At 36.2% G+C, this 25,571-nt stretch overlaps 1 protein-coding gene across 4 annotated transcripts in view; it reads right to left on the bottom strand.

Annotated features, from left to right (window-relative positions):
• Window positions 1-132: 132 nt before the first annotated feature.
• Window positions 133-25,571, bottom strand: part of LOC120782070 (synaptotagmin-7) — a 118,879-nt gene continuing 93,440 nt past the window's right edge. Inside the window, exons 7-8 of one of the 4 annotated variants that reach the window (XM_040114226.1) lie at window positions 1,108-1,280; window positions 133-1,057 (exon numbers count right to left, since the gene is read on the bottom strand). In XM_040114226.1, the coding sequence (XP_039970160.1) occupies window positions 1,240-1,280 (41 nt within the window). In that variant the 3' untranslated portion in view covers window positions 133-1,057; window positions 1,108-1,239. Of the gene's footprint in view, window positions 1,058-1,107; window positions 1,281-13,948; window positions 14,036-15,230; window positions 15,578-19,504; window positions 19,626-25,571 lie in introns of those variants that run through there. The other 3 variants (XM_040114222.1, XM_040114227.1, XM_040114223.1) reach the window with 3 other exon arrangements.

Below are 25,571 nucleotides of genomic sequence, written 5' to 3'. Positions count from 1 at the left end.
ACTCACCTCACTTGTACATCCACCCACTCATCAAAAAGGATGGACAAGGAGAAAGCAGACACAATTCGTTCTACCACAAGCCGCCCGGCCACAATCGTTTACTTTCGCTTATACACTGCGCCGCGTCGACACCTACCGACTCACAATTCGATCATCACTAGGTATTCGATTCTACACTGTGTCCGTTCTGCACTGCGCCGCAACAAAGTTCCCCCGAGCTAAAACCAACTTCGGGTCAACCCAATTCCAGCGAGCAGCATCTTATTTCAACCCAACAACATTTGTCGCTGCGTTTAATTAAACATATCAATATGTACATATTTGGAATTTTATTGTGCTTTAAATATACAAAAAATTAAAGTAATTGTGCACCAAATTACTCTAGTATTTTTATTAATCGCGGGTGTAAGCTGATTTTGAATACCCCAAAATTGAGTGGTTTAAACAATTGGAAAAAGACAAAAGATTCAAAAAACTTCAAATAGAAAAGGAGGCATGCCTATAAAAGTTCGAAATTGAGATGAAATATAAGTATACCTCTCAACAGTAATTAATTTATCTTTGTACTTTATTTATCTTTGTATTTTAAAATTTTTAATTCCAATTACTCTATTTTAATTTCTGCTTGCTGTCTTCTATCACTCAAAGCGTAATCTTTTTCATGTTTAGCTTAAACTTAATACTTAAATTAAAATAACCAATTATTATGTTTAGAATAATTTTATGTAAAAATCTATGAAATTTAAAAACTGAGAATGAATTAAAATACATTTGAGATATGGTCATCAGATTCAATAGAATCTTCCGTAGTGGTTGACGCATATATTATATTATTTTGGTCACTATCTACTTTTAACGTTTCGCGGAATCGGTTTTCGTCTAGTGTCGTCAAAATATTATTGCGCCAAATGTCTGACTTAGGTATTGTACTGTAAATTCCTCGACGAAATTATATATATTTAATAAAATGTATATATTTAATTATATATAACAACAGATATATTGTTAGCCAATTCATCTAAAAGTACCTCCACTGCGTCATCATCACTTTCGATTTCTAGAAGAAAATTGTTATTGACTGAAATTCCGCATAAAAATTTTTCTTACCTTCAATGTCCATAATTTCTTCAGCAGCTTCATTAATTAAAGCGTCAGTTAATTTTTCGCTAAAACTTTTTCCCGGAATATTTTCCAACTTGTGCGAAAATTTTGTTTACAAACAATGTTTTTCTTCACCGATCAACTGCGAATTAATGGTCTTTGCAAGGGTTGCACAGAAACTACAGAAAAGACGTTCATTGTTAATGGTAAATATTTGTAATTGTATTATTTTGCAAACTACAAAAGATTCTGAATTGCCCTTTTAGTATAAGGGGTGAGCCCATCTCAGTTATCGTACTATTTTCTAATAATCTTTAATCCTTTAAAATTGATAAATTTTAAAGAAATATTGCAAATTTAAGAGTTGGCGCGATTCCTTCACACACAATCGTCAAAATTACTTTTTGGTCGAGACTAAAGCATCGGCTTTTAAACTCAAAGGCTTTAATGCTGCAACTATCATATCCTGGACCACGGATCCATCCGGAATCCTAAAGATTGGATTGAGATTACTATAAACCAGCGGTGAAAGGAGGTAAACGCCTATAGCCAGTGTTTTAAAATAATAGTCTCATCTATTACCTTTGGAATTTCGATTAAAATTTTTACACTATTACGTAACATGGCGGTTATTTGCGAAGAAAAAATAGTACAAAGTGACCTTTTGCATTAAAGCAATCGTCTTTCAGCTTTATTTTCTAATCTCTTATATATCCTTCTAAAAAAGGAGCGGACAGACTGACGACTCTCTTAAATGGTGTTGGAAGAAATATATCAGATGGACTGATTAATGGACTTGTAGAAGATGGTTCAAGATATGCATCTGAAATAATACGGGCATTATTTTTTTTATCTGTTCCGAAACACAGTTTTTATCTCCAACTTCAAGCAAGCTTGCACCAGTTTGGCCTTTCCACTTGCGTGAAGATAAAAAGCTACCCTTTAGATACCTCATTTTAGTACCGTTAATATCCCATTAAATTTTTCCCTAATTTTATGTGTTATGGGTTATCCTGTCATAAATATTGTGAACCGTTCGTTTCTGTAATAAGTTCGTAATATGATAAAATACAATAATACAGAAATATAAGAATTTTACTTTAAATTGACTTGCTGTTCTCTCCATCTAGACGTGTCATTTATCCGTCATGGTTTTTTCTATAAATAATTAATAAATTTACTTTGAAATTATCAAATAATTTCATATTATATTTAAATTTTCTTACATTTACCATTTTACCGCGAAGAAGTCACAACGAGAGAAACGAGTAAACAGCTGATAAAGATTTGCCACAAATTGTCAAGAATACCACTGAAAATAGTTTCGCGGGGTCGCAGAATAAATTGCGTGTAAAAATGAAATGCTGTTTTGCGAAGTTTGCGATATTAAATGAGTATCATTAATATACCCGGCTCCATACCATTATGGGATAATATTCGACCGAATGGACCACGTCCAGTACGCTGTGAAAAAAATATAGCAGCCGTAGCTGAGAGTGTACACAAAGACCGTGTAGAGTCGATTCAGTGCCGTTTGCAGCAACTCTGATTGAGTTATGAAACGACTTGGCTCATTTTAGTTCGAGACCTTAAATTGAAAGCATACAAAATATAGCTTGTGCAAGAACTGAAGCCACTAAACCTTCCTAAGTGACATCTCTTCGCTCTATGGGCTCTTGAAAAGTTCCAAGAAGATGCAATGTTTTAAAGCAAAAATTTTTTTTAGCGATGAGGCCTAAATGGGTAAGTAAACAAGCGAAATTGCCGCATTTGAAACGAGAGAACCTGAAAAGATTCATGAGCTGCCATTTCATCCAGAAAAAACAACGGTTTGATGTGGTTTGTAAGTTGATGAAATCATTGGTTCATATTTCTTCAAAATTGATATCGATGAGAACATTACCGTCAATGGCGACCGTTATCGCACCGTGATAGCCAACTATTTGATGCATGAACATCGTCAATTACCAGTCTAAATCCTCGAACGAATCATCGAAAATTGGATTCATCGAATGGACCATCTGAAACGTAGACGAGGACAACAAAAAATATGTATTCTTCAAAAATTAAATGCCATAGAATGTTCTTTCCAATGATAATGAACATTAATTATTAATATTCAAGTTTATGTGTTTTTTTCTATAAAAAATTAGGGAAACTGAAAATGGATCACTTTTTATTGATCATAAGCCAGGACAAATACACTAACATAAACGGGATTTAGACTGTAAGTACGCAAACCTCAAACGCATGCTATGGTCGAGACAATAGACGCGCGCACACAGATCGAAGTCAAATCTAATAACATGAAAATGGCAGTACCTATGGCAGTTTTGTATAAATCTCTATATTTTTTCATCAGTAGCGCCTATTTTTTTAATCTCCGTGCTCTTAGATTTCTTTCTAAAAGCCTCCACCTTACAGTCATATCGCTAACCGCTTGACTTAGTTCAGCTATTATCTGCCTGCCCGATTTGAAAAGCGACCTGGCGATTATGCTGATACTTCGGTCATCTACAAGAGAAGTTTTTCTTCTTCTTCCCCCTTTTTCAGTTTTTCCTTAAAATTTATGGTGTTGGAAATAATTTTTGCCGAGCACGGGAAAAGCTTTTAAATATCGGTGTAAGATTTTCCTTATTGCACTGATTTATCAGATCATTTTAAAGAATAGTGAAAACTTTTATTTTTTTAAGCTTCTAAATATGTTCCATACGGATTTATACAAAACTGTCATAGATACCACTATTTTCACGTTGGCAGCTGCATGTATGTATGTAAACATAGAGAGCTATAATTAGACACATGGGCGAAGAAGTAAGACTTGTGTTACATTTTGCTTCGCCTTCTAGCATTTTATATACATATTCATATCATATTGAAGTTATACAAGGTAAGCAGGACTTAAAAAAAATTAATTTATTTTATTCAAAATAGTCTCCTCCTGCTTCAATACAGCTTTTTGCAGGGTCCAAAAGCATGCTATGGCCAAAGCGCAGAGGACCTGAAATCTTTCCTAGAACCTTTCTCTCGAAAACTCGCAACGTCGACTCATCAGATGTTGTCATCGTCCTTGCCTCTGCACCTTAGCAGGACGGGAATAATGAGTGACTTATAGAGTTTGGTTTTTGTTCGTCGAGAGAGGACTTTACTTCTCAATTGCCTACTTAGTCCAAAGCAGCACTTGTTCGCAAGAATTATTCTGCGTTGGATTTCCAGGCTGACATTATTGGTGGTGTTGATACTGGTTCTAAGATAGACGAAGTTATCTACGACTTCGAAGTTATGACTGTCAACAGTTACGTGGGTGCCTAGTCACGAGTTCCACGACTGTTTGTTTGATGACAGGAAATATTTCGTCCTACCCTCGTTCACCACCAGACCCATTTGTTTCGCTGCCTTATCCATTCTGGAGGAAGCAGAACTAACGGCGCGGTTGTTAAGGCCAATGATAGCAATATCATCAGCATACGCCAGCAGCTGTACACTTTTATAGAAGATTGTACCTTCTCGGATTAGTTCTGCAAAGGTGGAATACACTAAAGACATTATTCGTACACAGTCTCATCCCGTTGTATTAATTGCTTCTTGATTTGCGTACTGTAAACTGAACGAATCAATTGGATTTTAAAATCGAGTTATATGGGAAGTAGGCGTGGTTGTTGTCCGATATCGTCCATTTTCACAATGTGACATAGGAATGCCACGTTCTAAATTTTGTAAGGTCCCGAGATATGAGATTTCACCAAAAAGTAAGCGGTGCCACGCCCATCGTCCAATTTTCACCAGGTCCCTTGTCATACTATCTCGACGGCAATTTTTACGTTTCTGGAGCATATAGTTCTCTATTTATCGCGCTTTCAGTAGTTTAGAACAGTACCGTTATGTGGGGAGTGAGCGGTATTTTCATCCGATTTCTTCAAGTTTCACGTTATCGGTAGGAGTTCTTGTAATATTCGCGATGGCCTAATTTGGTTGTTGTAGCTTTGGTGGCTTAGGAGATATGTACATTAAATATATTAAAGGGCGTGGCCACGCACATTCTTGCAAAATTTTTTATCCACAGGTGACCTTTGCTACTGCGATCCCCCGTGCCAAATTACAATTTTATGTCTTAATTTAGTTCTTAGTTATGGCACTTTATAAGTTTTCGTGTATGGCATTTTGTGGACGTGGCAGTAGTCCGATTACGCCCATCTATGAACTCGAATTTTATTACGACATATCAAGCGAAAACGGTCGTGGTCGAACAAGAACGTAAAAATGTACAAAAAACTAAATAAGAATTATCGAAAATGGAAATGTCACAACTAAATGCAAAATCGGTCTTACACTGCAATGTAGAGCCAATGAGCTATCCGAGGCGTAAATCCCAATTCTACACGTATAAAGTGCTGTAGCTGCATTCTTACCCCAGTTTCCAAATTTGGTTTCCATGAGAGCTGAACCAAAAACAATCTATTCATATTTAAGATTCAGCTTAGCTCTCATCGTTGAAATTATTGAACATCTGTTCAATTAATATCCTGAGAGGCTAAAAGACGTCCAAATCTTTAAGCGCGCTCAGTATAACCCAAGATTGGATGTTGTTGATAGCGCAAAGAAAAGATACAAGCTTGTATACTTTTACCTCTAGAGATTTTTCAGTCCAAGCTACCACAAGGCTTAGAGCTGTTTCTGTGAATTTTCCCTTAGAATATGCATGCTGAGAAAATTTTGTTTTTTGGATGTAGGTTGCTTCTTCTGTAAAACTCTGTTAACTTTTCCAAAGCCTGAGCTTTTGCCCGCTTTCGATATATGTATAACCTTGTCTTTCCTCAATAACGAGGGAATATACAGTGAATCAATAAAGTTTACATACACGTAGTTCTATTAAATTACGACACGTTTATTTGTTTTAAAATTAATACCTTTTTTGGGTTTTTTCTATCCATTTAAAAATATGTATATTTAAGATGAAACCATATCAAAATATTTTTTTTTATACAAATAAAAAAATTAATACTAAAGCTTAAAATGACCCTAATTCATATAAAAAAAGTGTACGTACCCTAATGATTTTTATATAAATCAAAAGTGATTACAATAGTTTTACCGGTTTTTGGTCCAAAATTTTGTTGCAATTATTGTTTTAGGCGTCGATGCATGCTCCCCACTCGATTTCTAGTATTATTTCCAGATATTTTGACCCACTAAGTTGATAATCCAGTTTTTTGGCGTAATTTTTATGAAATTCGATGTTTTCGAATACCGTTTTCCCAAAAGTTACAGATATTTTCAATAGCTACTGCCTAGTGATTGCGGGATCTATGAAGTTATTTTTAATTCCTTAAAAACCATTCACCTACAAGACAAGACGTGTGTTTTTGGTCGTTATCCTGTTGTAAATAGAAGTGTATACTATTAACAGCCGATTTAAGCACACTTACATTTTAAATTATTTTGTTAAAATGTTCAGATATACTTGTATGTGTTTATAAATTTTTTTTTTATTAATAAAGTCCAAATGCCCAACTCCAGATGCAACCATACACCCCCAAACCATAGCATTACCCCCTCAGTGCTTTACCGTTGGCAATACATTTTTTTTTGGCGACTCTTCATTGATCTTTCTCCATACTTTTCGTGATCTATTCGAATCAAATATATTAAATTTTGATTAGTCGGTGAACACAATGTTTTCCCAAAACAACAGAGTTTGTCTAAATATTGGTTAGCAAACGCCGAGATCTTCTTTTTATTAACTTTACTTATGTATGGCCTACGACATGTGATATGAGATGAATTAAAAATAACTCTATAGGTCCCGTAATCACTAGATATTAATCCAATTCAAAATATCTGGAACTTTTTGGAAAACCGCATTCCAAAATATCGAATTTCATTAAAAAAAAACAAAAAAACTGGATTATCAACTTAGTGGGTCAAAATATCCGGAAATAATACTAGAAATCGCGTGGGGAGCATGCGTCGACACCTAAAACAATAATTGCAACAAAATTTTGGGCCAAAAGCCGGTAAAACTATTGTAATCACTTTTGATTTATATAAATAATCATTAGGATACGTAAACTCTTTTGATATGAATTAGGCGCATTTTAAGCTTTAGTATTAATATTTTTTATTTATGTAAAAAAAAATTGATATGCTATATTTAATCTTAAATATACATATTTTTAAATGAATAGAAAAAAACCACAAAATTTATTCATTTCAAAACAAATAAACGTGTCGTAATTTAATAGAACATAGGTGTATGTAAACTTTATTGATTGAATTGCAATGCCCCTTTAAGCATGCTTGTCAGCTAGGAATATACTTTTGTATACATTACTGTCTGACACTATGTCTACAAAAGAGGTCTCTGTCTATACTTCACTGCTTAGTGTATATTCCACCGTGTGGTTTTCAGAGCTGTTTGGGAAGTGAGTATCCATTAGCAGGCCTAAGGACTTCTCACTGGATACCGTCTAGTTGTTTCCTGGCTTCTGAAGGTATCCAATGTTATGCACCGCTTGTGCCATAATTTTTTTTTAGTTGAGAAGCTTCGGAGGAATTCTCGGTATCATTACAAAAATATTTCCACTAGGTTTTGATTGCCGGGAAGAACCTGTCAACTTTTTAACGAGGAAGACCAGGTGCTCTTTGTTCACGGGCTGAAATGGTGGAATTACAGGAATACGTTTGTTTAGCTCTTTCAGATTCATGTGCCAGTTCTCTCCCATGATTCCTAAAATGAGTTAATCTTTAAAATTGTAAAGCGGTGAACAATAATGAATGTCACTTAAATGGTCTGAATTTTACAAGTATTTATCGCCTTAATTATTAGTTATCTGTTCGCTACAATGGAGCGTCATCCTTTTATACAAAAAAATGTATCTAGAAAATAAATTGGTTACTTAAAGCACATAATTTTATGTGACCTAAAGGAATAACATCCGCGCCGTTAGTTCTGATTTCTCCAGACAGGATAAGGGAGCGAAGCGTATGGGTCTGATAGCATCAAACAAACAGTTAGTCTTTGCGACTTGGCTTCGAAGGTACGACTTCATTTCGTCTATCCATCATTAACCTAAAGGAATAACATCCGCGCCGTTAGTTCTGATTTCTCCAGACAGGATAAGGGAGCGAAGCGTATGGGTCTGATAGCATCAAACAAACAGTTAGTCTTTGCGACTTGGCTTCGAAGGTACGACTTCATTTCGTCTATCCATCATTAACATCAACAACAACGTCAGCATCAAAATCCACCGCAGATTAACTCTTGCAAACAGGACGCAGTACCCGGCTTGGAAGAAGAGGAAGACCTCTACTCCGTTGGAACGACCAGGTGAGGTAGGACCTAGCGACACTTGGAATCTCCAATTAGCGCCAAACAGCGAAAAGGATGTACGACTGGCGCGCTGTTGTAAATTTGAGTACAACCGCGTAAGCGATGTCTACGCTGCTTTCCATCAATAGTATGCATAGTTTTGCATCAAATGGCTTTTTTATTGAAGGCACTATTTAATTATTAAGAAAAAAAGTTCAGCTTAAATAATCAAACTTCAACCGTTAATATAAAACATAAACATAAAATGACAGCTGTCAGTTGCAAAACCTATACGAAAAATCAGCTGAACAGACGGCGTCCAGCCGAGAACTCTTTTGTTACTCATCATCATTATATAATATATTATGCACATTGAGTTTATACATGTATGTATATATATTACATACAAAAGGCGGTTATAACATTTCAATTTCCGAACATAATGCAAATATTCCTTTGAAACCGATGACAAAGAATACCGGATAGCGTAGCAATGGGCTGGTACCGAAAAGAACACAAAACGTGCCACCCGAACACGAGAAGCACGGTCTTTTTATATTTCCTCGTTGTCCCCTCACCTATGAAAACCGGAATGGCGGACTGAACATGCTCTCCTTCATATTTACCGCTCATATTACCACCGTTATGGTATGGTCTTCCAAATGAATGGTGTAAATTTTCAATGTTTTGCCAATTAAAGCGGCAATAGTTTTGGCGCACGACTTGCCCTTCCGTTTTTTCTTCTCTTACTATGAAAACAAAAAAAAGTGAATGTTAATACTCGTAAAGTTTTAACAAGCTGTGATCTCACTAATAAAATGTCAAAATTGGTGAGATTGTTCGGCACAGGAAACAAATTTAACATCGTAACACAATACGTTTATAAGAATTTAAATATACCAAAACAGAGTGCGCGTCATATATTTTTTATTGGATTTGGTAGAAAGTCGAACGTTAAAAAACCAAACCAGATGGTTATATTGGAGACCGTAAACAAATAGATGATAAAACATTTTATTTAACATTTTAATATGTTCCATCCCCATTGTATAAAATTGAAGTGGTTTCTGATGAAGAGTTATGTTTAAAGGTAGAAATAACAATTAGTCGTGAAAGTTTGAAAATAAAAAAAGTGAACAATAAACAGAACGAAGAAGTAGTGTAAAAGAAAATAGACACAGTGATTGACATTTATGAACTCGATATGGGTATTAAAGCGAGTACAGCGGCTAAACAGGAAGTATATTAATTAACATCTTATTATAAACTAATAAAGATTGTAAAAATACGAATCAGATTAAGTGATGAACCGACAATTTTTTTAGACCATGCCTTGTGCGTTTTTTACCACTAGCTATCGTCGATAATCAATTTTACGAATGACTAAAAGTAGCATAATAGAAGTGTCAAATTCAGATTTCATCTGTCCAGTTGTTTTAGTTAAAAAACGTCGTCTTTCTTTTCCGCTTTTAGGCGACCAATTGGATCGCTTACAAAATGCAACGGTTTTTAGCACTATCCATTGTAAAAGTGGATTTTTCCGGTGGTAGAATCCAGTAGGAAGTATACCTATTCGGTCAGTATCAATTTTATAAAGTGCCGTTTGGTTTGTCCAATTCTGGTGGTCCTTTTAGAACTTTGGCACGAAAGGATATTGCTTTGCGACGACTCAATACTTCCAGTCAAAGACGAAGAGCAAACAGTAAAGAAACTTTAATTAGAATTAAGACATGCCGAGACTGCGGCTTACAGCTGAACTGTAAAAAATATATATTATTCAAAAACAAAGTTACGTTTTTCAGTTATATCATTGAGAAACAGACTCCCAGGCATCACTTGAAAAAATAAAAGCAGTACAAAATTGTAAAATACCATAGATGCCGAAACAACTTCTCAGCTTTATGGGTCACTTCAGAAAGTTCATACCAAACGACGCTCAGCTTCATCCAAAATTCACAAGATCATGAAGATCATAGACAATAAATAGTCTTTTAAGAAAGGGTATGAAATATCGACGATAAATAAAAAAGTACATCAATTTTTCGGAACCGTGTATCCACAGCAAACGTTACCAAATCAAACAAGAACACCGCCCCACCGTCAATTCCCACGACAGCCGGTTCTACGCACGGTACGGCACGGTAAGTGTTAATTTGTGTTTGTCGTCACTGGAGCAATGCCTTGCAGCAGGGTTGCTCCGTATCCTCCTGACTCGCGCTGGCATTGAGTCCAACCAGGGCCCTGAGGAATTTTTCTGCTGCGTATGCGCAAAACGGCTCCATCCAAACTCCACCTCGGTTAGGTGTAACACATGCAATGGATGGAGACGTCTTAAGACCTGCTTAGGCCTTAAGACGCATAGGGAGTGGACCACGCGTTACGTGGCCCCATGTTGCCTGCGCAATACTGCGACACAAGCCTCTACGGCTGTGCAATCCGCACACAGTTCGCGCGCTGCGCCGCCACTCAATCCGAGTGGCCAACAGAGGTACTCCACGGTACCCAGGAGCTCAACCAGGCAACATAGCTCCCCTTCTGAATTGTCCCCCCCCCCCCAACCTTCATCCCGCTCCAATCCTCGTGCGAGAACCAACCAGCAGCTCTTGGTCCCTCGCGTAGTCTGTTCCGTGTGTCAGGCCATCATACGTCGGAATGTGATATCCGTCAAGTGCAATTCCTGTACTGGCTGGTGTCCCTTTTCGGCGTGTTCCGGCCTGCGCACCACACGTGAGTGGAGTGACTCTTACGTTGCCCCAGGAGTCTGCACCCGCAACTCACAACATTGGCGTCGCCTTCCAACACCCCAGTGCGACAACCGCCCCTGCGGGTTCTACTGCTGTTAAGACAAAAAAAAACGCCATACACATTTCACATAGATTTTCTGGGTCCACTAGAGTCAAAAAATATAAGTAGAAAGCATATTTTAGCAGTGATTGAATCATTAATGAAGTTTTGTTGGCTGTATCCTTCAAAGCCGACTGGTACGACAGAAGTCATACAAAACTGCAATATCAGATCGTGATTTGGGAAATACAGCAAATATTATCTGCGACAGAGGTGCTGTTTTTTCATCAAACGACTACCAAACCTATTGTAACATCGAAAATACAAAGCTATTCCATGTAACAGCATGGTTAGGAAGCGTGAACGGGCAGGTCGAAAGGCGGAGCGCTATTATAACTTCAGACTTATCGAAGCGCAGTATAAATGACAAATATATGGACAGAGTCCAACAAAAAATTAGTTCGACGTTTAGGAGAAATACATACATATGTGTAGAAAGTCTTTCAGCGCCATACACTTGAGAGTGGCAAGAAACGATTTTTTAAATATAGCTAAGCAGCTAACGTCTTCCGGCCTTAGACCAGGTATCCCCTGGGTAGCCAAAAAACATCCGTTTGAGGAGGAATCATCCCTCCTCAGGGTTTCGGGCTGGGTTTGGGACTCACCACGTAAGAAAACACACACAATGAAAAGTTCAAAACAGACTCGAATGAGAGACCTTCTTTTTGATGACGACCACTGCAAACTTGTTAGGGATTCCCTTGATTCGGAACGTATCTTGTAAGAGTAAATCTGACATCACCGCTGTTCAAGAAGTGCGATAGACGGGACAAGGACTGAAACGAGTAGCTCCTTGTAGCATTTACTATACTGGCCATATAAAGGAGCACAAGTTCGGTGTGGGATTCGTGGTAGGAGAGATTCTGTCGCCGAGATCTATCATTCACAACGTGGGATGAAGATCCAGCCATAATCCACACCAAATCGAAGTTCTTTAAGATATCGCTGATTTTCGCCCACGCCAATGTCTTCTATGAACGCTTGGAGCGTTGCTCCCGCCACGATGTAAAAACTTAAATGCCAGGCATTTTTGGCACAACGGTCGGTAAATTCAGCCTTCATGATGAAACATCTCCAAATGGGTTGAAGCTGATCGACTTCACCGGGGCCTGAAATATGGTTTTCTGTAGTATTAGATTCTAGAATAGGAAAATTTATCAAGCAACCTGCTTGTTTTCGGATCAAAAAACCACCAAATCCTGCTCTCTGAGAGTACTCGTCAACAACTCGTTATAAGGGAACAATGGGACGGCATTTCAAGCTCCTTACGTACAGCTGCAACTGAAACCATTGGTTTTAGGAAAAGATAAAAGAATAACTGGTACGATGAGGAGTGCCGTATCGCAGTGGAGAAAAAACAGACTGCCTACCTCGCAACGTTACAGTCGACCACATCAGGAGCGAGATGGGATAGATATCGAGAGCTGAAGAGAAAAGGGAGACGAGTTTGATGACAAGAAACGAGAGAGGCCGAAATGCGTGAGTACGAAGACCTTGACAAGCTGACCGACGGGAGTGTAGCTCGAAACTTCCACGAAAATATGTGGCGACTAACAGTAGGTTTCATTGGCCAACCATGAAGAAATTCATCTTCTTTGTAGAATATGGTCGGACGAGGGTATGTCCGAAGATTGGAATTTAAGTAAGCTCTGCCCAATACACAAAAAGGTAGACCCCACAATCTGCACCAACTATCATCAGACAATCCTTCTTAACATCGGATATAAGGTTCTATTGAGCGTACTGTGTGAAAGACTGAAGCCCACCGTCAACAAATTGATTGGCTTTAGACCTGGAAAATCGACAATCGACCAGATTTTCAACATGCGGCAAATCTTGGAAAAGATCCGTGAAAATGCTGGAGCTGCAGAGCTTAATCGAGCAGCTTCAATTTTCTGTAAGACTGTATAGCTGCTGGCGTACGCCGATTATATTGATATCATTGGCCTCAACAACCACGCCGTTAGCTCTGATTTCTCCAGACTGGAATATAAAAGCGAAGCGTATGGGTCTGGTGGAGAAGGACCTGGCTACACTTGGAATCTGCAATTGGCATGAAACAACGAAAAGGAAGAACGACTGGCACGCTGTTGAAAACTCGGATATAACCGCGTAAGCGGTGTCAACGCCAATAAAGAAGAAGACAAAGATGACAATTTACGTACGCAATAACAGTTCAACGAGACGAGAAGAGAAAAAAGGTAGTTGAAGACTGTCGCGAAAAGATTAAAGACGGGCGCTTTAAAAGGACGCGTTAAACTCATTTATTTTAAAGACGGGATTTTATTTAACAACTTAATTCGCCATTTTACTATAATGTTTAATTAATTTTTAACTCAATTACAACAATTCCTTTCTTATCTATTTTACAAATAGATAAACATTTAATTCAATGACGTTCCGTAATATTAAAAGGTGCTGTGTAACTAAGAATTTTTCATCGGAACAGGCGTCAACCGAGTATTCAAAGTACACTTAAATATATGTATGTATATATTATGGTAGTCCGCAAAATACTGCTTAGTATAGTTCAGTATGAATATCAGTATATGGTAGATATGAATTTCCATCTGTTAAAATTTAATTGAAAGAAAAAATCCCTTTCCGCCTATATACTATAAGTTAATATTCACATCTATCAATAAACGTAAAGTTTTTAAATAAATATGGCAATTTTACTTTCCAAAATGCTTACATTATAGAGAGTAATTTCCAAGCTAATTTCTCGCAGGTACTCCATGGGGAATCCGATGTCATTCAGGATTTGTGTATGTGGCTTTGCTTCAGATAAGGAAACATCAAATAGAAAAAAATTATACCATAAACAGTATACAGTATACTTATTAAGTTTGCCACAATCTTTGTAAAACCGCAAAGAAAACGTCAGAGACTCTATTAAAGTATACATATATTAGTTAGTCGAAATAGTCTTTTCGTATTATGTCAATAGATGTCGTTGCCGTCGTATATCTACAGTGCTACCAATCACATTGTGTCATACCATATGGTGATGGAAAGGTGAGATCGTAAGTTTCATTTAACCAACAAATTAAATTCGGGGAAGAGGAGAAAAGTTACATCTGTTCAAAAATGTGTGAAAATTATGAAGAAATTCGCTATATTTTGAAAATTTTGTATAAAAAGGGAAGAATGCTACGCAAGCCACCAATTAAATTTGTGAAGTTTGCGGAGACGATGGTGTCGATCAGTTCGTGTAGCCAACAATGGTACGCTCGCTTCCGTTCTGGAAAATTCGATTTACCCTGATGAAAGTTTTACACTGATGGAATAAAGTCTTTAGCGGAAAATGGCAAGAAGTGGTCGACAAAATGGTACAGATTTGTTTATTTATTTATTAGTATAAATATAAAAATAAATTGAAGTTTGATAAAGCAAAATATTTAATATAAATACGAAAAGTCTACCCAATATATATTGAGATATTGATCTGAAATTCGACATCCGTCCTTTTCCTTCAAGAGCTTCTCTCACTATAGCATATAGCTGCCATACAAATTGAACGTTTGAAATAAACTGCTTGTACTGTCGGAATCAAGTGCTTGTATGGAACATTTTTCATTTGACGAGAAATCTTTACTGAAATTGGCATTGCGTAAGACAATAATGCAATCTTCGAGGAAATTGTTCACACCGGATCATTGTAGCATACATATAGCTGTCAAACAAACGGAGCGATCAAAATGTAAGAAATCTTTCGTATTTGTGAAAGGTATTATAGCTTCGATGCAACTGTAGCTAACGTTTTTTCTTGAATATATGAAAGATAGTTAATTTTGAAGTGCCCTAGAAATGAAGCAGTAATTTTTTATGCATGTTTGGTGTATTCGTCTTTTTTACAGAGATTTACATACTTACAAACACACATATTACAAATAACGATAAAGTGTATTAACATGCTAAGAATACAATTCTTGGACTATTTCATGTGTATTTTTACATTTTTACTATTACTTACTCGTTTGCACATATGTATGTTGAGAATTGCAGTGTCAACTTCCAATTCCAAAACTGCAATAACAACAATAGTGACATTTGTACACGGTGTATGTTTTTTTGAAAAGTGGCTTTAGTTTTATCATAAGTCTGCATTTTCGTTATACTGCGGCTTAGCACGGCTTTTTGGATTGCTTGATAAGTAGTGCAGAAAGACGCGTTTCATTGTGGATGCTTTGCGGCGCACTGTCTCTGGTGTTTGTGATGTTTACTCTGGTTTTAATCGATGCCATTGAACAATAGTTTGACGCGGCTTTGATATCATGTCTTGCCAGTGTTTAGTTTCGGAAGCACCAGAGCCATTTTTTCCTGTTACATTTCGACATAAGATACATAAATTGTAAAAGCAAACCGATGATGGTTGTTTGTACACCGAAATGATCACGATCGCAATAGAGTAGTACATTCGCATTTTTATTTAAGTTGCGAAAGATTTTATTCGTTTATTTCGGTACCGTTGTTATCAACATCATTGATATTTGGATTTGTAAATAAATAGAAAAATTATTAACAAAATTATTATAAATATAACAAATTCATATATATATATATGTATATATAGAGGTATATAACATCTTTATGTTGCAGTGGGATCGACCTACTACCATCTCCACTTTTTATATATCATAATTTTAAGTACCGTATGATTGCTTCACTTTACGGTATATAAATCAAGAACAAGGAAGTTATCAGAATAAAACTCTGCAATCTAGTGGCTTCAAAATAGTCATACTCAATTGTAGAAATTGGACCGACCATAATGTTTCAAGCCACATGATACCCAGATTTGGACCACAGCGTCTTGTTTGGCTTTTAATTGATATATCGTCCACTCTGTGAGGTATATTGTTGAACTTCAGAAATAATCATTTTCCGTTGATCCCATAAAAATATAAAGATTTTCGAATTTCCAGTTGGCGTTATCGGATTTACCGGTCAATTTGTTATCTTTGATAATATCGTGTCAATATTACCCCTAGCCGCATATCTAAAATCTAATCACTTCCGTTTGGCTGTAATCAAGCTAAGTATATTTAAGGTATCTAAAAAAGTAAAATCATCATTGAGTACAACTGTGGGCAAAAAAGAGTAAGACTTTTTAATACAAATTTCGCGCAAAAACCCATTCGTCGAAATAATTATTTCTAGCTTGGTATGACTGTCAGTGACATCTGTGCCAAATGTCACATCAAAATAATAATTAGCATTTTGTATACGCTTATCTTTCTGAAGTATATAAAGTGGATTTGGCAATTTTTACGAAGAACGGAATCAAATTTCTGGTACCGAAAATCATTTCTGCCAAAAAACGTCCCTAAAGTTTCGCATACGGGATTGATTCTTCTTAAGTTTTTCGCCAATCAAAATCGTGCCGCAACCACTATATTCGTCTGATTTAGCTCCATGTGACTTGCGGCTATTCAGCGAACTCAAACGACCGCTTCGGGAAAACCATTTTGAGTCAATTGAAGACATTAAACGTGAATTGGTATATATGGAAGACTTTTTCAAAAATTGTCTTAAGGGGGTATTCTCATGTAATCACTTCGAAAAATCGATTTTTTTTTTATATTTTGACAGTAAAACCTATTGAAAACATGCTGTGAAAAATTCAGACCGGAATTCATGGTATTTGATAAGTTACAGCTCATAGCTGCCGGCGTGTCGTAAGCGACTGTCTACCAGGCGCCATGACAAGTCTGAAGCTGCTACGTTTTTAAACGCATTTTCCTCGAATCATCATTTTCTGAAACTGCCATGGTCCTAAAAAAAAAGTATTCAACCGATTGCTTTAAAATTCATATATGTTCTTCTACTCATTTATAGTTATCGTCCCTACCAGAATTGTTTATTTTCGAAAATATTTTCGAATGTTTTTTTAAACGATTTTATAAAAAGAAAACAAGATTTTTGTGACTTTTTTTTGAAGTTCGACATTTTTTTTTTAATGAAATTGATTATATTTGGTAGGGACGATAGCCGTAGAACTACTGAATAATAATCCATTCGATTTTTTTATTTCAGACAACATGAACAGCCGCTATCATCATGACCAGTGAACTACTTTTTTTACTACTTTGATTTAAAAATATATATACTGGTATTAAAAATGTAAAAAACGAAAAAAAAATTTGTTTTGGTCGAGTGGAACAAATTCTTTGTGGACAATACCCTTGGAATTATAAAAACAAATCCGCACTGTCTCCACTTTTCTTCTCTTCTCCATGCGCGATTAAAGATAGCAGTTTCTAACACTTCAGTCGACATTTAGTTTAATGCCAAAAATTATTTAAGTCGGGAACTTAAAGCCCATGATATATGACTTAAACAGCTTTAAAATATATTGTACATATGTATAAATATTCAGGATATATGCAAAAATACACCAAAAACATATGAAGACTTCCAAATAAACTAGCAAAAATATTCATAATGGTGAAGCGTACATAAATAAAGGCCCGCTAATAATGCGATTGCATGATTGCCAGAGTTGTGTCGCAACCAGCATATCCGTGAATATTGTTTGTAGCACAAGAAAGACTGAACCAAAGTCGGCTTGCTTTGCTTGTTTGACTTTTAAACCGGTCAAAAATTAACTGAAAAGTGCTAATGTTTTAGAATGGAGAAATTTTACTATATTTGATCGAAGCTTGGAAGACATAAATCGAATGCATTATTTCTTTCTTTTCGAATTCTTACAAACTTACGGTTTCTTGCAGGAAAACATTTCATGGCCGTATAATCATTTAACATTTGAAATCAAAGCAGATGAAGTAAATATTAAAAGTTTGAATTGAGACTGCGGTGAGTGAGTGATTTAGAGTATTAATTGTGTATCTACAAATTTGTTCCATGTTAGGTTAGGTTGAGGGGCGTTTCTAACAGCGAACTTACTTGAACCTTCCATATAAATGATCATAAGACACTCACTAATCGACACAGCGCTTTAACCCTTTAGCAAAATTTGGTGGGACAGTTAATGTCAGTTTCCTCTATGTCTCCTGGTTCGCCGAAGATAAGACTGCGGAGATGTTTCAACCTTAGTCTTACCAAGGCAGGACAATGGAGAAGAAAGTGTCTGGATATTTCCACCTCACCCTCATCCATACAACTTTGACAACTTGCTTCCGACAAACCTTATCGTAAAAACCCCTATATGCAAAATAATAACTTTTATACTATACAAATATACTCGAATGTAAGTATATGCATTTAAGATGTCGTACGTTTGGTTCACATAAAGATGTGCTTGTATTCTTTTGTGTATTTGCGCAAATATTTTCAAAATATTCATATAATAATATTATTCTTTTGACATTTGTTTATATTAAAGCAGAAATCTACACGTGATGCGATAAAAAAACGGGACATGTCATCGGCAAATTTAATGTGAGATTTCATACTTTAGCAATTACTGGACCAATTTGAACAAAATTTAGTACATTATATATTTTTGACAACCTTTTCTCAGCTCTTGGCAAGATTCCAATTACTTCGGCGGTCGGGGACTGACAACGAATTTCGGTATTAATGGTGTATGTACTGATAGGAGAGCGTCTCTAGATGAGGAGTATGTAAAACTAATTTTGATGAAACTAATTATTTTAAAAGTATTCGCGTTTTATAATTTGTATAAATAACTCATGGTATTTCACAATGTTTAACTAAGTTTTTTCACTTCGTTTATTCAAATATATACTTTAAACATTGAAATAAGCTCACATTTCAAATTTATTTTGTTTTTTTATTAGGTAAATCAGTTCATTTAAAAATCACTTAGCACACTCATAGCTGAAAAAGTTAGAGTGCTAACCAGGAATAGAGGGATGCATATTATTTTCCATTGTAGCCTGATCTGGCAAAATAATGATTTTTGGGCGTTTAAATTGAAACACCCAACATTTATTACATTTAAAAATTATATTATATTGAACTTCTAATATATCGCGAAACTATTTAAATATTTTTTATGATTTTATGGTATATTAAAACAACTGCCTTTTGAACTTCCAGTACTTAAGGGATCGCCTAAGGGTGAAAATTTCGAAAAAAATAAATTTTTTGTTGCATCATCGGATAGTCGGACAGAAGATGAAATCGAAATTCAAATTATTACTCTTTAAGGGGTCCCGGTGGTCTAGAACCCTTAAATTAAGGGTGCTTTCTGGATTTTTTTTAAGGTTTAAAAAAGAGCAATCAATTTAAAATTTTTACAGTTTATTTATACACTTATGAGAAATACAAAAATATTTTTTGTTAAATAAAAAAGATTTTTAACAATATTAAAAATGGCGTAAAAAAAGTATCTTAAATGATGACTCCCTGTGCCGTTGTTGATTTTGACTCTTCTGAACATCTGAAACATAAAAACCAAATAAAGTATTAATCAGTAGGAGTACAGCTATCGCTGGGAATACAAGCAAAAGAAAAATTTTAAAGTTAAGAAAATTTCGCGCATTTGAAGTTCAGATTCTGAAAACAGCTATTTTTGGACCAGTTTTAGGAACGAAAAAAAAAAATCGAAGCGTTCATTGTTTTTTTGAAATCTCTCTTTTTTTTACAAAAACTGTCGAAAAAAGGCCAATATCAATACTTTTTGTTCAAACCGCCGCCATTTTGACAAATTTCAAATAAAACAAAAAAGCTTCCATAGCACGAAAGCGACTTTCTTACAGATTAATAATCTTTTTGAACTTTTTGGTTTAGATTAAAATTTCGGCCGCAATCATGGACATAGTACTGAACCTTTTATTACGTATCATTTCAACAATTTATTTAAGTATTACACACCCAATAAATACACATAAGAAAATCATTTTGTATTCGTCATGATGTATTTATTAAAAAAAAATTGCGAAAATCTGTGACTTTTCGAAGGGTCACACTGAAACGATCCCTTAAGGTGAATTCAGCCTGTTAGTTCTCAATTAATAAATGTTTTTAATCATTGTTTCATGAAATATATTTAAATTTCGTATTTTCTTAAATTTTCATTGTTTTACATTTTTTATTAGCGATCTTGAACGGCAACAAATCCCTCCGTTCACATATGTTTTTGGGATAATTTCGATCTGGCAGTTCTAGTCATTCCAATTGCAAAAACGTCAAAACCTACCAGATCCAGTCAACTGTCAAAGTTTGGTATAAGAGCGGTTCTCACATTTCTAGTGACACGAGATTTGGGCAGGAAAACGAGTGTTGCCACTTCTTAGGAACCAATTGTCTAGGATTTTTACACTTCAGCGTTTTCTTTAATTGTACTTTCGCGTGATTCCGAGGGTGATTGAAGTACATCCTTTAACGTAATACTTCCTTCCGCCGTGAAGGTCTTCGGCCGCGCTCTAACAAAAAATAACCCGAGGTGTCTGAAGTACTTTCGAGTAATAAAAAATAACACTGATGCAGCCAATACCCTGAGTAACTTAAGTATTTTTTTATTTGTAATGCAAAAAAGGCTAAACGCGAAAGAACTAAAATTGCTAAATTAATAAAGAGGAATTTTAGTAAACGACGTTCTCAACATAAACAAATTTATAGTTATTTATAGTTCTATCTAAAACAAATGCATAGAAACAAAGATAAAATGACCCGTGTAGAACGTGTTAAGATATCCTGATAATATTATATTATAAATCTATTATAAAGCAGTTCAGTTATTTGATACAGTGACAAGTCTCTAATTTGAGATTAGCGATAGTCACAAAAATATCTCAATTGAAAACGAACAAATCTAATCATCTGTTATATTAGGTTATTAAGAGACGTATATAGTAGTACCCGCCGGGGGAGGCAGAGGAAGAGTAGGACCTCCACTCCTTTGGAATGAGCAGGTGGAGAAGGACCTGGCTTCGCTTGGAATATCCAATTGGCGCCACGTAGCGAAAAGAAGAAACGACTGGCGTGATGTTGTTAACTCGGCTATAATCGCGTAAGTGGTGTCTTTTTAAACTAAAGACTAGAAACTTTATTGTGAATAGTAACTTGTCTCAAATTGTAATTTTACTTCAAAATGTCGCAAATAGTTTTTAGATATTGCTTACTGAATTGTGCTATAAGCTAATGAAACCATCAAGGATTGGCGATAGTTTGAATTTTCAAACAATCGTGTTTTTACATTTTATTAAAATATAACATCTTGGAAACATTCTCTGAAAATTTTAAGTAAAACCGAAAAATGCTTTTTGAGATATTCGATAAATATAAAACTCGAAAGCTCAGTAACGTAATTTATTTCTTTACGTAAATTGAGTATAAATACGTAAATTGAGTATAAAACTTGAAATGCTTTTTTCACAAACTATGTTTTTTTGAAGTGGTGACCACAGCAGCTTGAAAAGCGTTTAGTAGATTTGAATGAAATTTATATAGGTCTTTGAAAACAAGAAAAACTAGTGCTTCATCAAACGATTTTTTATTTCAACTTTTTAATTTAATTAAGAAAGTTTCGATCAGGCACCCGTTTATATGTATATATACGTAGTATATTAATAAAACCAATTCCAACAGGGAGCTTCGTTTGGAACTGGCTCATCAAAACAGCCATTAGTTATAATAGTATTAATTTTTGTTGGAATTTCTGTCGACTCGAAATTTTTTAAATTGGTGCTATGTTTTACTTTATAATAGTTGCATGTCTTTGACTACATCTAACCACATAAAGGAACGAAATTAATACATAAATTATTCCACCTTTGCACTACATATAATATTATAATTTACGTTATGTAAATGTAATCTACCTTATTTTAAAAAGGTCAATGAATGTGATATTTTAATACAACTTTGTGGAAATATTTTCTGAAGCATACTTTAGTTTACTTTGCTGCCACTAAATAATATTAGGAAACTTGGTATCGTTTGTTGTGTCTTTGGTTAACTTTACCTTAATATAAAGGTAACTAAAATTAAGAAAATATGTTTTAGACGTACTAATGCACGCACCCAATGAAGAATAACAACCACCCTCGGATGAGAGACCTTCTTTTGATGCAGGCCATGGCAAACGAATTAAAGATTACGATTTGAAGGCATGCGCAAATTCGGTGTGTGATTCATGGTGGAGTACTGTCAGAGTACGAGAGAAAGACGATGTGACCAAAGATGCCTTCAATTAGCGATTGGGGTGCACTCATGAGCGCTGCTCCCGCCACGATGTCAAATTTGTGCTTGGCGACTTTAACGCCAGGGTGGGCAAGGTAGGTATCTTTGGCAAAACATTCGGTAAGTTAAGCCTCCATGAGGAAGCATTCCGAAATGGGATGATTCTTATCGACTTCCCCGGGGCCCGAAATATGGGTTTCTGTAGTACTAGATTCCAGGATAAGAACATACATCAAAGTACTTGGTTGTCTCCGGATTGAAAAGCCACCAACCAGATCGATCATGTTGTTATAGACGGAAGACACGTCTTAATTGTTCTTGACTTGCGTACGCTTCGAAGTTCTAACAACGTTTCGGACTACTATCTTTTTGCAGCCAAGATTCGCACCCGCCTCTGTGTAGCAAAAAATGCACGTAAATAAACACGAGGAAGGTTCGACGTCGCGAAGCTGCAATCACAACGAACACCTTACGATTTTCTACTCGACTTACACTCCTGTTCTCTGAGAGCACTCGTCAACAACTCGGTATAAGGGAACTATGGGACGGCATTTCAAGCTCCTTACGTACAGCTGTAAACGAAACGATTGGTTTTCGCAAAAAGCAAAAAACAGCTGGTATGACGAGGAGTGCCGTTATCGCAACATTACGATCGGCCAACACACGTGCGGGATGGGATAGATATCGAGAGTTGAAGAGGGAAGCGAGACACATTTGCAGACAGAAAAAGAAAGAAGTCGAAATGCGTAAGTATGAAGAACTTGACAAGCTGGCCGACAAATGTAATGCTCGAAAATTGTACAAAAAAATGCGGCGACTAACAGAAGGTTTTAAGATCGGAGCATACTAGAGTAGAACCCTCAGAGGAGATCGAGTAACCGATGTCCTGAGCATACTGAAGTTATGGAGGGAACACTTCTCCAGCCTGCTGAATGGCAGTGAAAACCTAATGCAAGGAGAAGGCGAACCCGATTCCGCAATCAATGACGATGGAGCAGACTTTTCTCTGCCTGACCATGAAGAAGCTCGAAAAGCAATTACCCATCGGAAGAACAAAAAAGCGACGGGGGCCGAGCTATTCAAACACGGCGACGAAGAACTGATAAGGAGCACGCATCAGCTTCTTTGTAAAGTATGGTCGGACGAAAGCAGCGCAATGATTGGAATTTAAGTGGGCTCTGCCCAATCCACAAAAAGGGTGACCCCACAATCTACGCGTACTATAGCGGGATAAGTCTCCTAAACATCGCATAAGGTTCTATCGATCGTATTGTGTGAAAGACTAAAGCCCACCGTTAACAAACTGATTGAACCCTATGAGTGTAGCTTTAGACCTGGAAAGTCAATTACCGACCGGATATTCACAATGCGCCAAATCTTGGAAAAGACTCGTGAAAAGGGGACCGACACACACCACCTCTTCGTCGATTCTAAGCTGTTTTTAACGGCACGAAAATAAACCGCCTTTATGCCGCTATGTTTGAATTTGGTATCTCTGCAAAACTAATACTGCTGTGTAAGTTAGGATCGGAAAGACCTCTCCGAGCCATTCGATACGAAACGAGGTTTCAGACAAGGCGACTCCCTATCGTGCGACTACTTCAATCTGCAATTGGAGAAAATAATTTGTGCTGCAGAACTTAATGGAACAGGTACAAACATCTATAAAAGTGTACCGCTGCTGGCGTCCGCCGATGATATTGATATCATTGGCCTAAACACTCGCGCTCTTAGTTCTGAGTTATCCTGACTGAATAAGGAAATTAAGCAAATAGGTCTGGTGGTGAACGAGGGCAAGACGAAATATCTCCTGTCATCAAATAAACAGTCGTCGCACTCCCGACTTGCCTCGCACGTCACTTTTGGCAGTTATAACTTTGAAGTCGGAGATAATTTCGTCTATCTTGGAACAAGTATCAACACCACCAACAATGTCAGCCTGGAAATCCATCGCAGAGTAACTCTTGCGAACAGGTGCTACTTTGGACTAAGTAGGCAATTAAGAAATAAAGTCCTCTCTCGACGAACAAAAACCAAACTCGATTAGTCACTCATTATTCTCGTCCTCGACGCAGTCCCCGCCGGAGGAATCAGAGGAAGAGGAAGACCTCCATTCTGTTAGAAAGACCATGTGGAGAAGGACCTGGCTTCGCTTGGAATCTCCAATTGGTGCCACGTAGCGAAAAGAAGAAAAGACTGGCGCGCTGTTATTAACTCGGCTATAATCAATTTAGCGGTGTGTACGCCAGTAAAGAAGAAAAAGAAGAATGTAGTTTGGTGCCGCAGTAATGGAACCATATGTTCTCGTAACCCCCATATATTCGATATTGTTTATAATTTGCGAAAATTAACGAATGTTGAATTCATATTTAACAGTCTTGAATTATGTATACATTTTTGCTGACACCTGAAGAAACGTTCACGTCTTAGGTACATACGAATTGGGAAGAACCAAGAACTTATCTCCTTGTTAATTTTTGATTTGGCTACCGGTTTGTTTTAAAACCAAACTAAAGCTTGTGGCATATGTTGAATGAATACGAATTTTGTGACGTTTGTTTAACGCTGCTTGCTCGTTTATGGGTATAAAGAAATTCTGACAATATTTTGACACTATGAGCTTAAAAGAATTTAGTATACTCTAATAGGTTTTTATGCGTCTTCCCTTACAATTGTGTAAAAACCTACATAGAGTTTTAAAAGATTTCGAGGTTTGGTTGGCTGGCTTTACTTCAAAATGTCTAATTACTTCGAATTTAATATTTTTTAGTACTTTTGCTTATTATGAAATGTATTTATTTGTCTGAGTGCCAAACGGTAGAAAAATTAAAATTCTGACAAATGAAACCGAAATTTAAAAATTTTTGTGGTAAATTCGAACGCCAGGATTTCACTTAGCTGAAGAGCTAGGTAAAATTTTGACAACTTATAAATGTGAGAGGAAATGAATTTAAAAAAACTCCTGCATACATAATATGTTTGTTGCAAAATATAATATTAATACGTCATTATTGTATTATCTATCTCATTCAATAAAGAAATTACACTATTATAAAGGAAAATTTCTGTAATCCTCCTGCATTATTATTAGTGGCAATTTACTTAACTTAAATTAAGATGTTGGAAGTAGGTAAAAACAAGAAAAACCCGTAACTTCGGTTGCACCGAAGTTTTAATAAAATCCTTCTTCTTTTTGTTGGCG

Source organism: Bactrocera tryoni, unplaced genomic scaffold (genome assembly GCF_016617805.1).
Source record: "Bactrocera tryoni isolate S06 unplaced genomic scaffold, CSIRO_BtryS06_freeze2 scaffold_925, whole genome shotgun sequence".
Classification (NCBI taxonomy): Eukaryota; Metazoa; Arthropoda; class Insecta; order Diptera; family Tephritidae; genus Bactrocera; species Bactrocera tryoni.
This window is presented reverse-complemented; position numbering and strand designations above follow the sequence as displayed.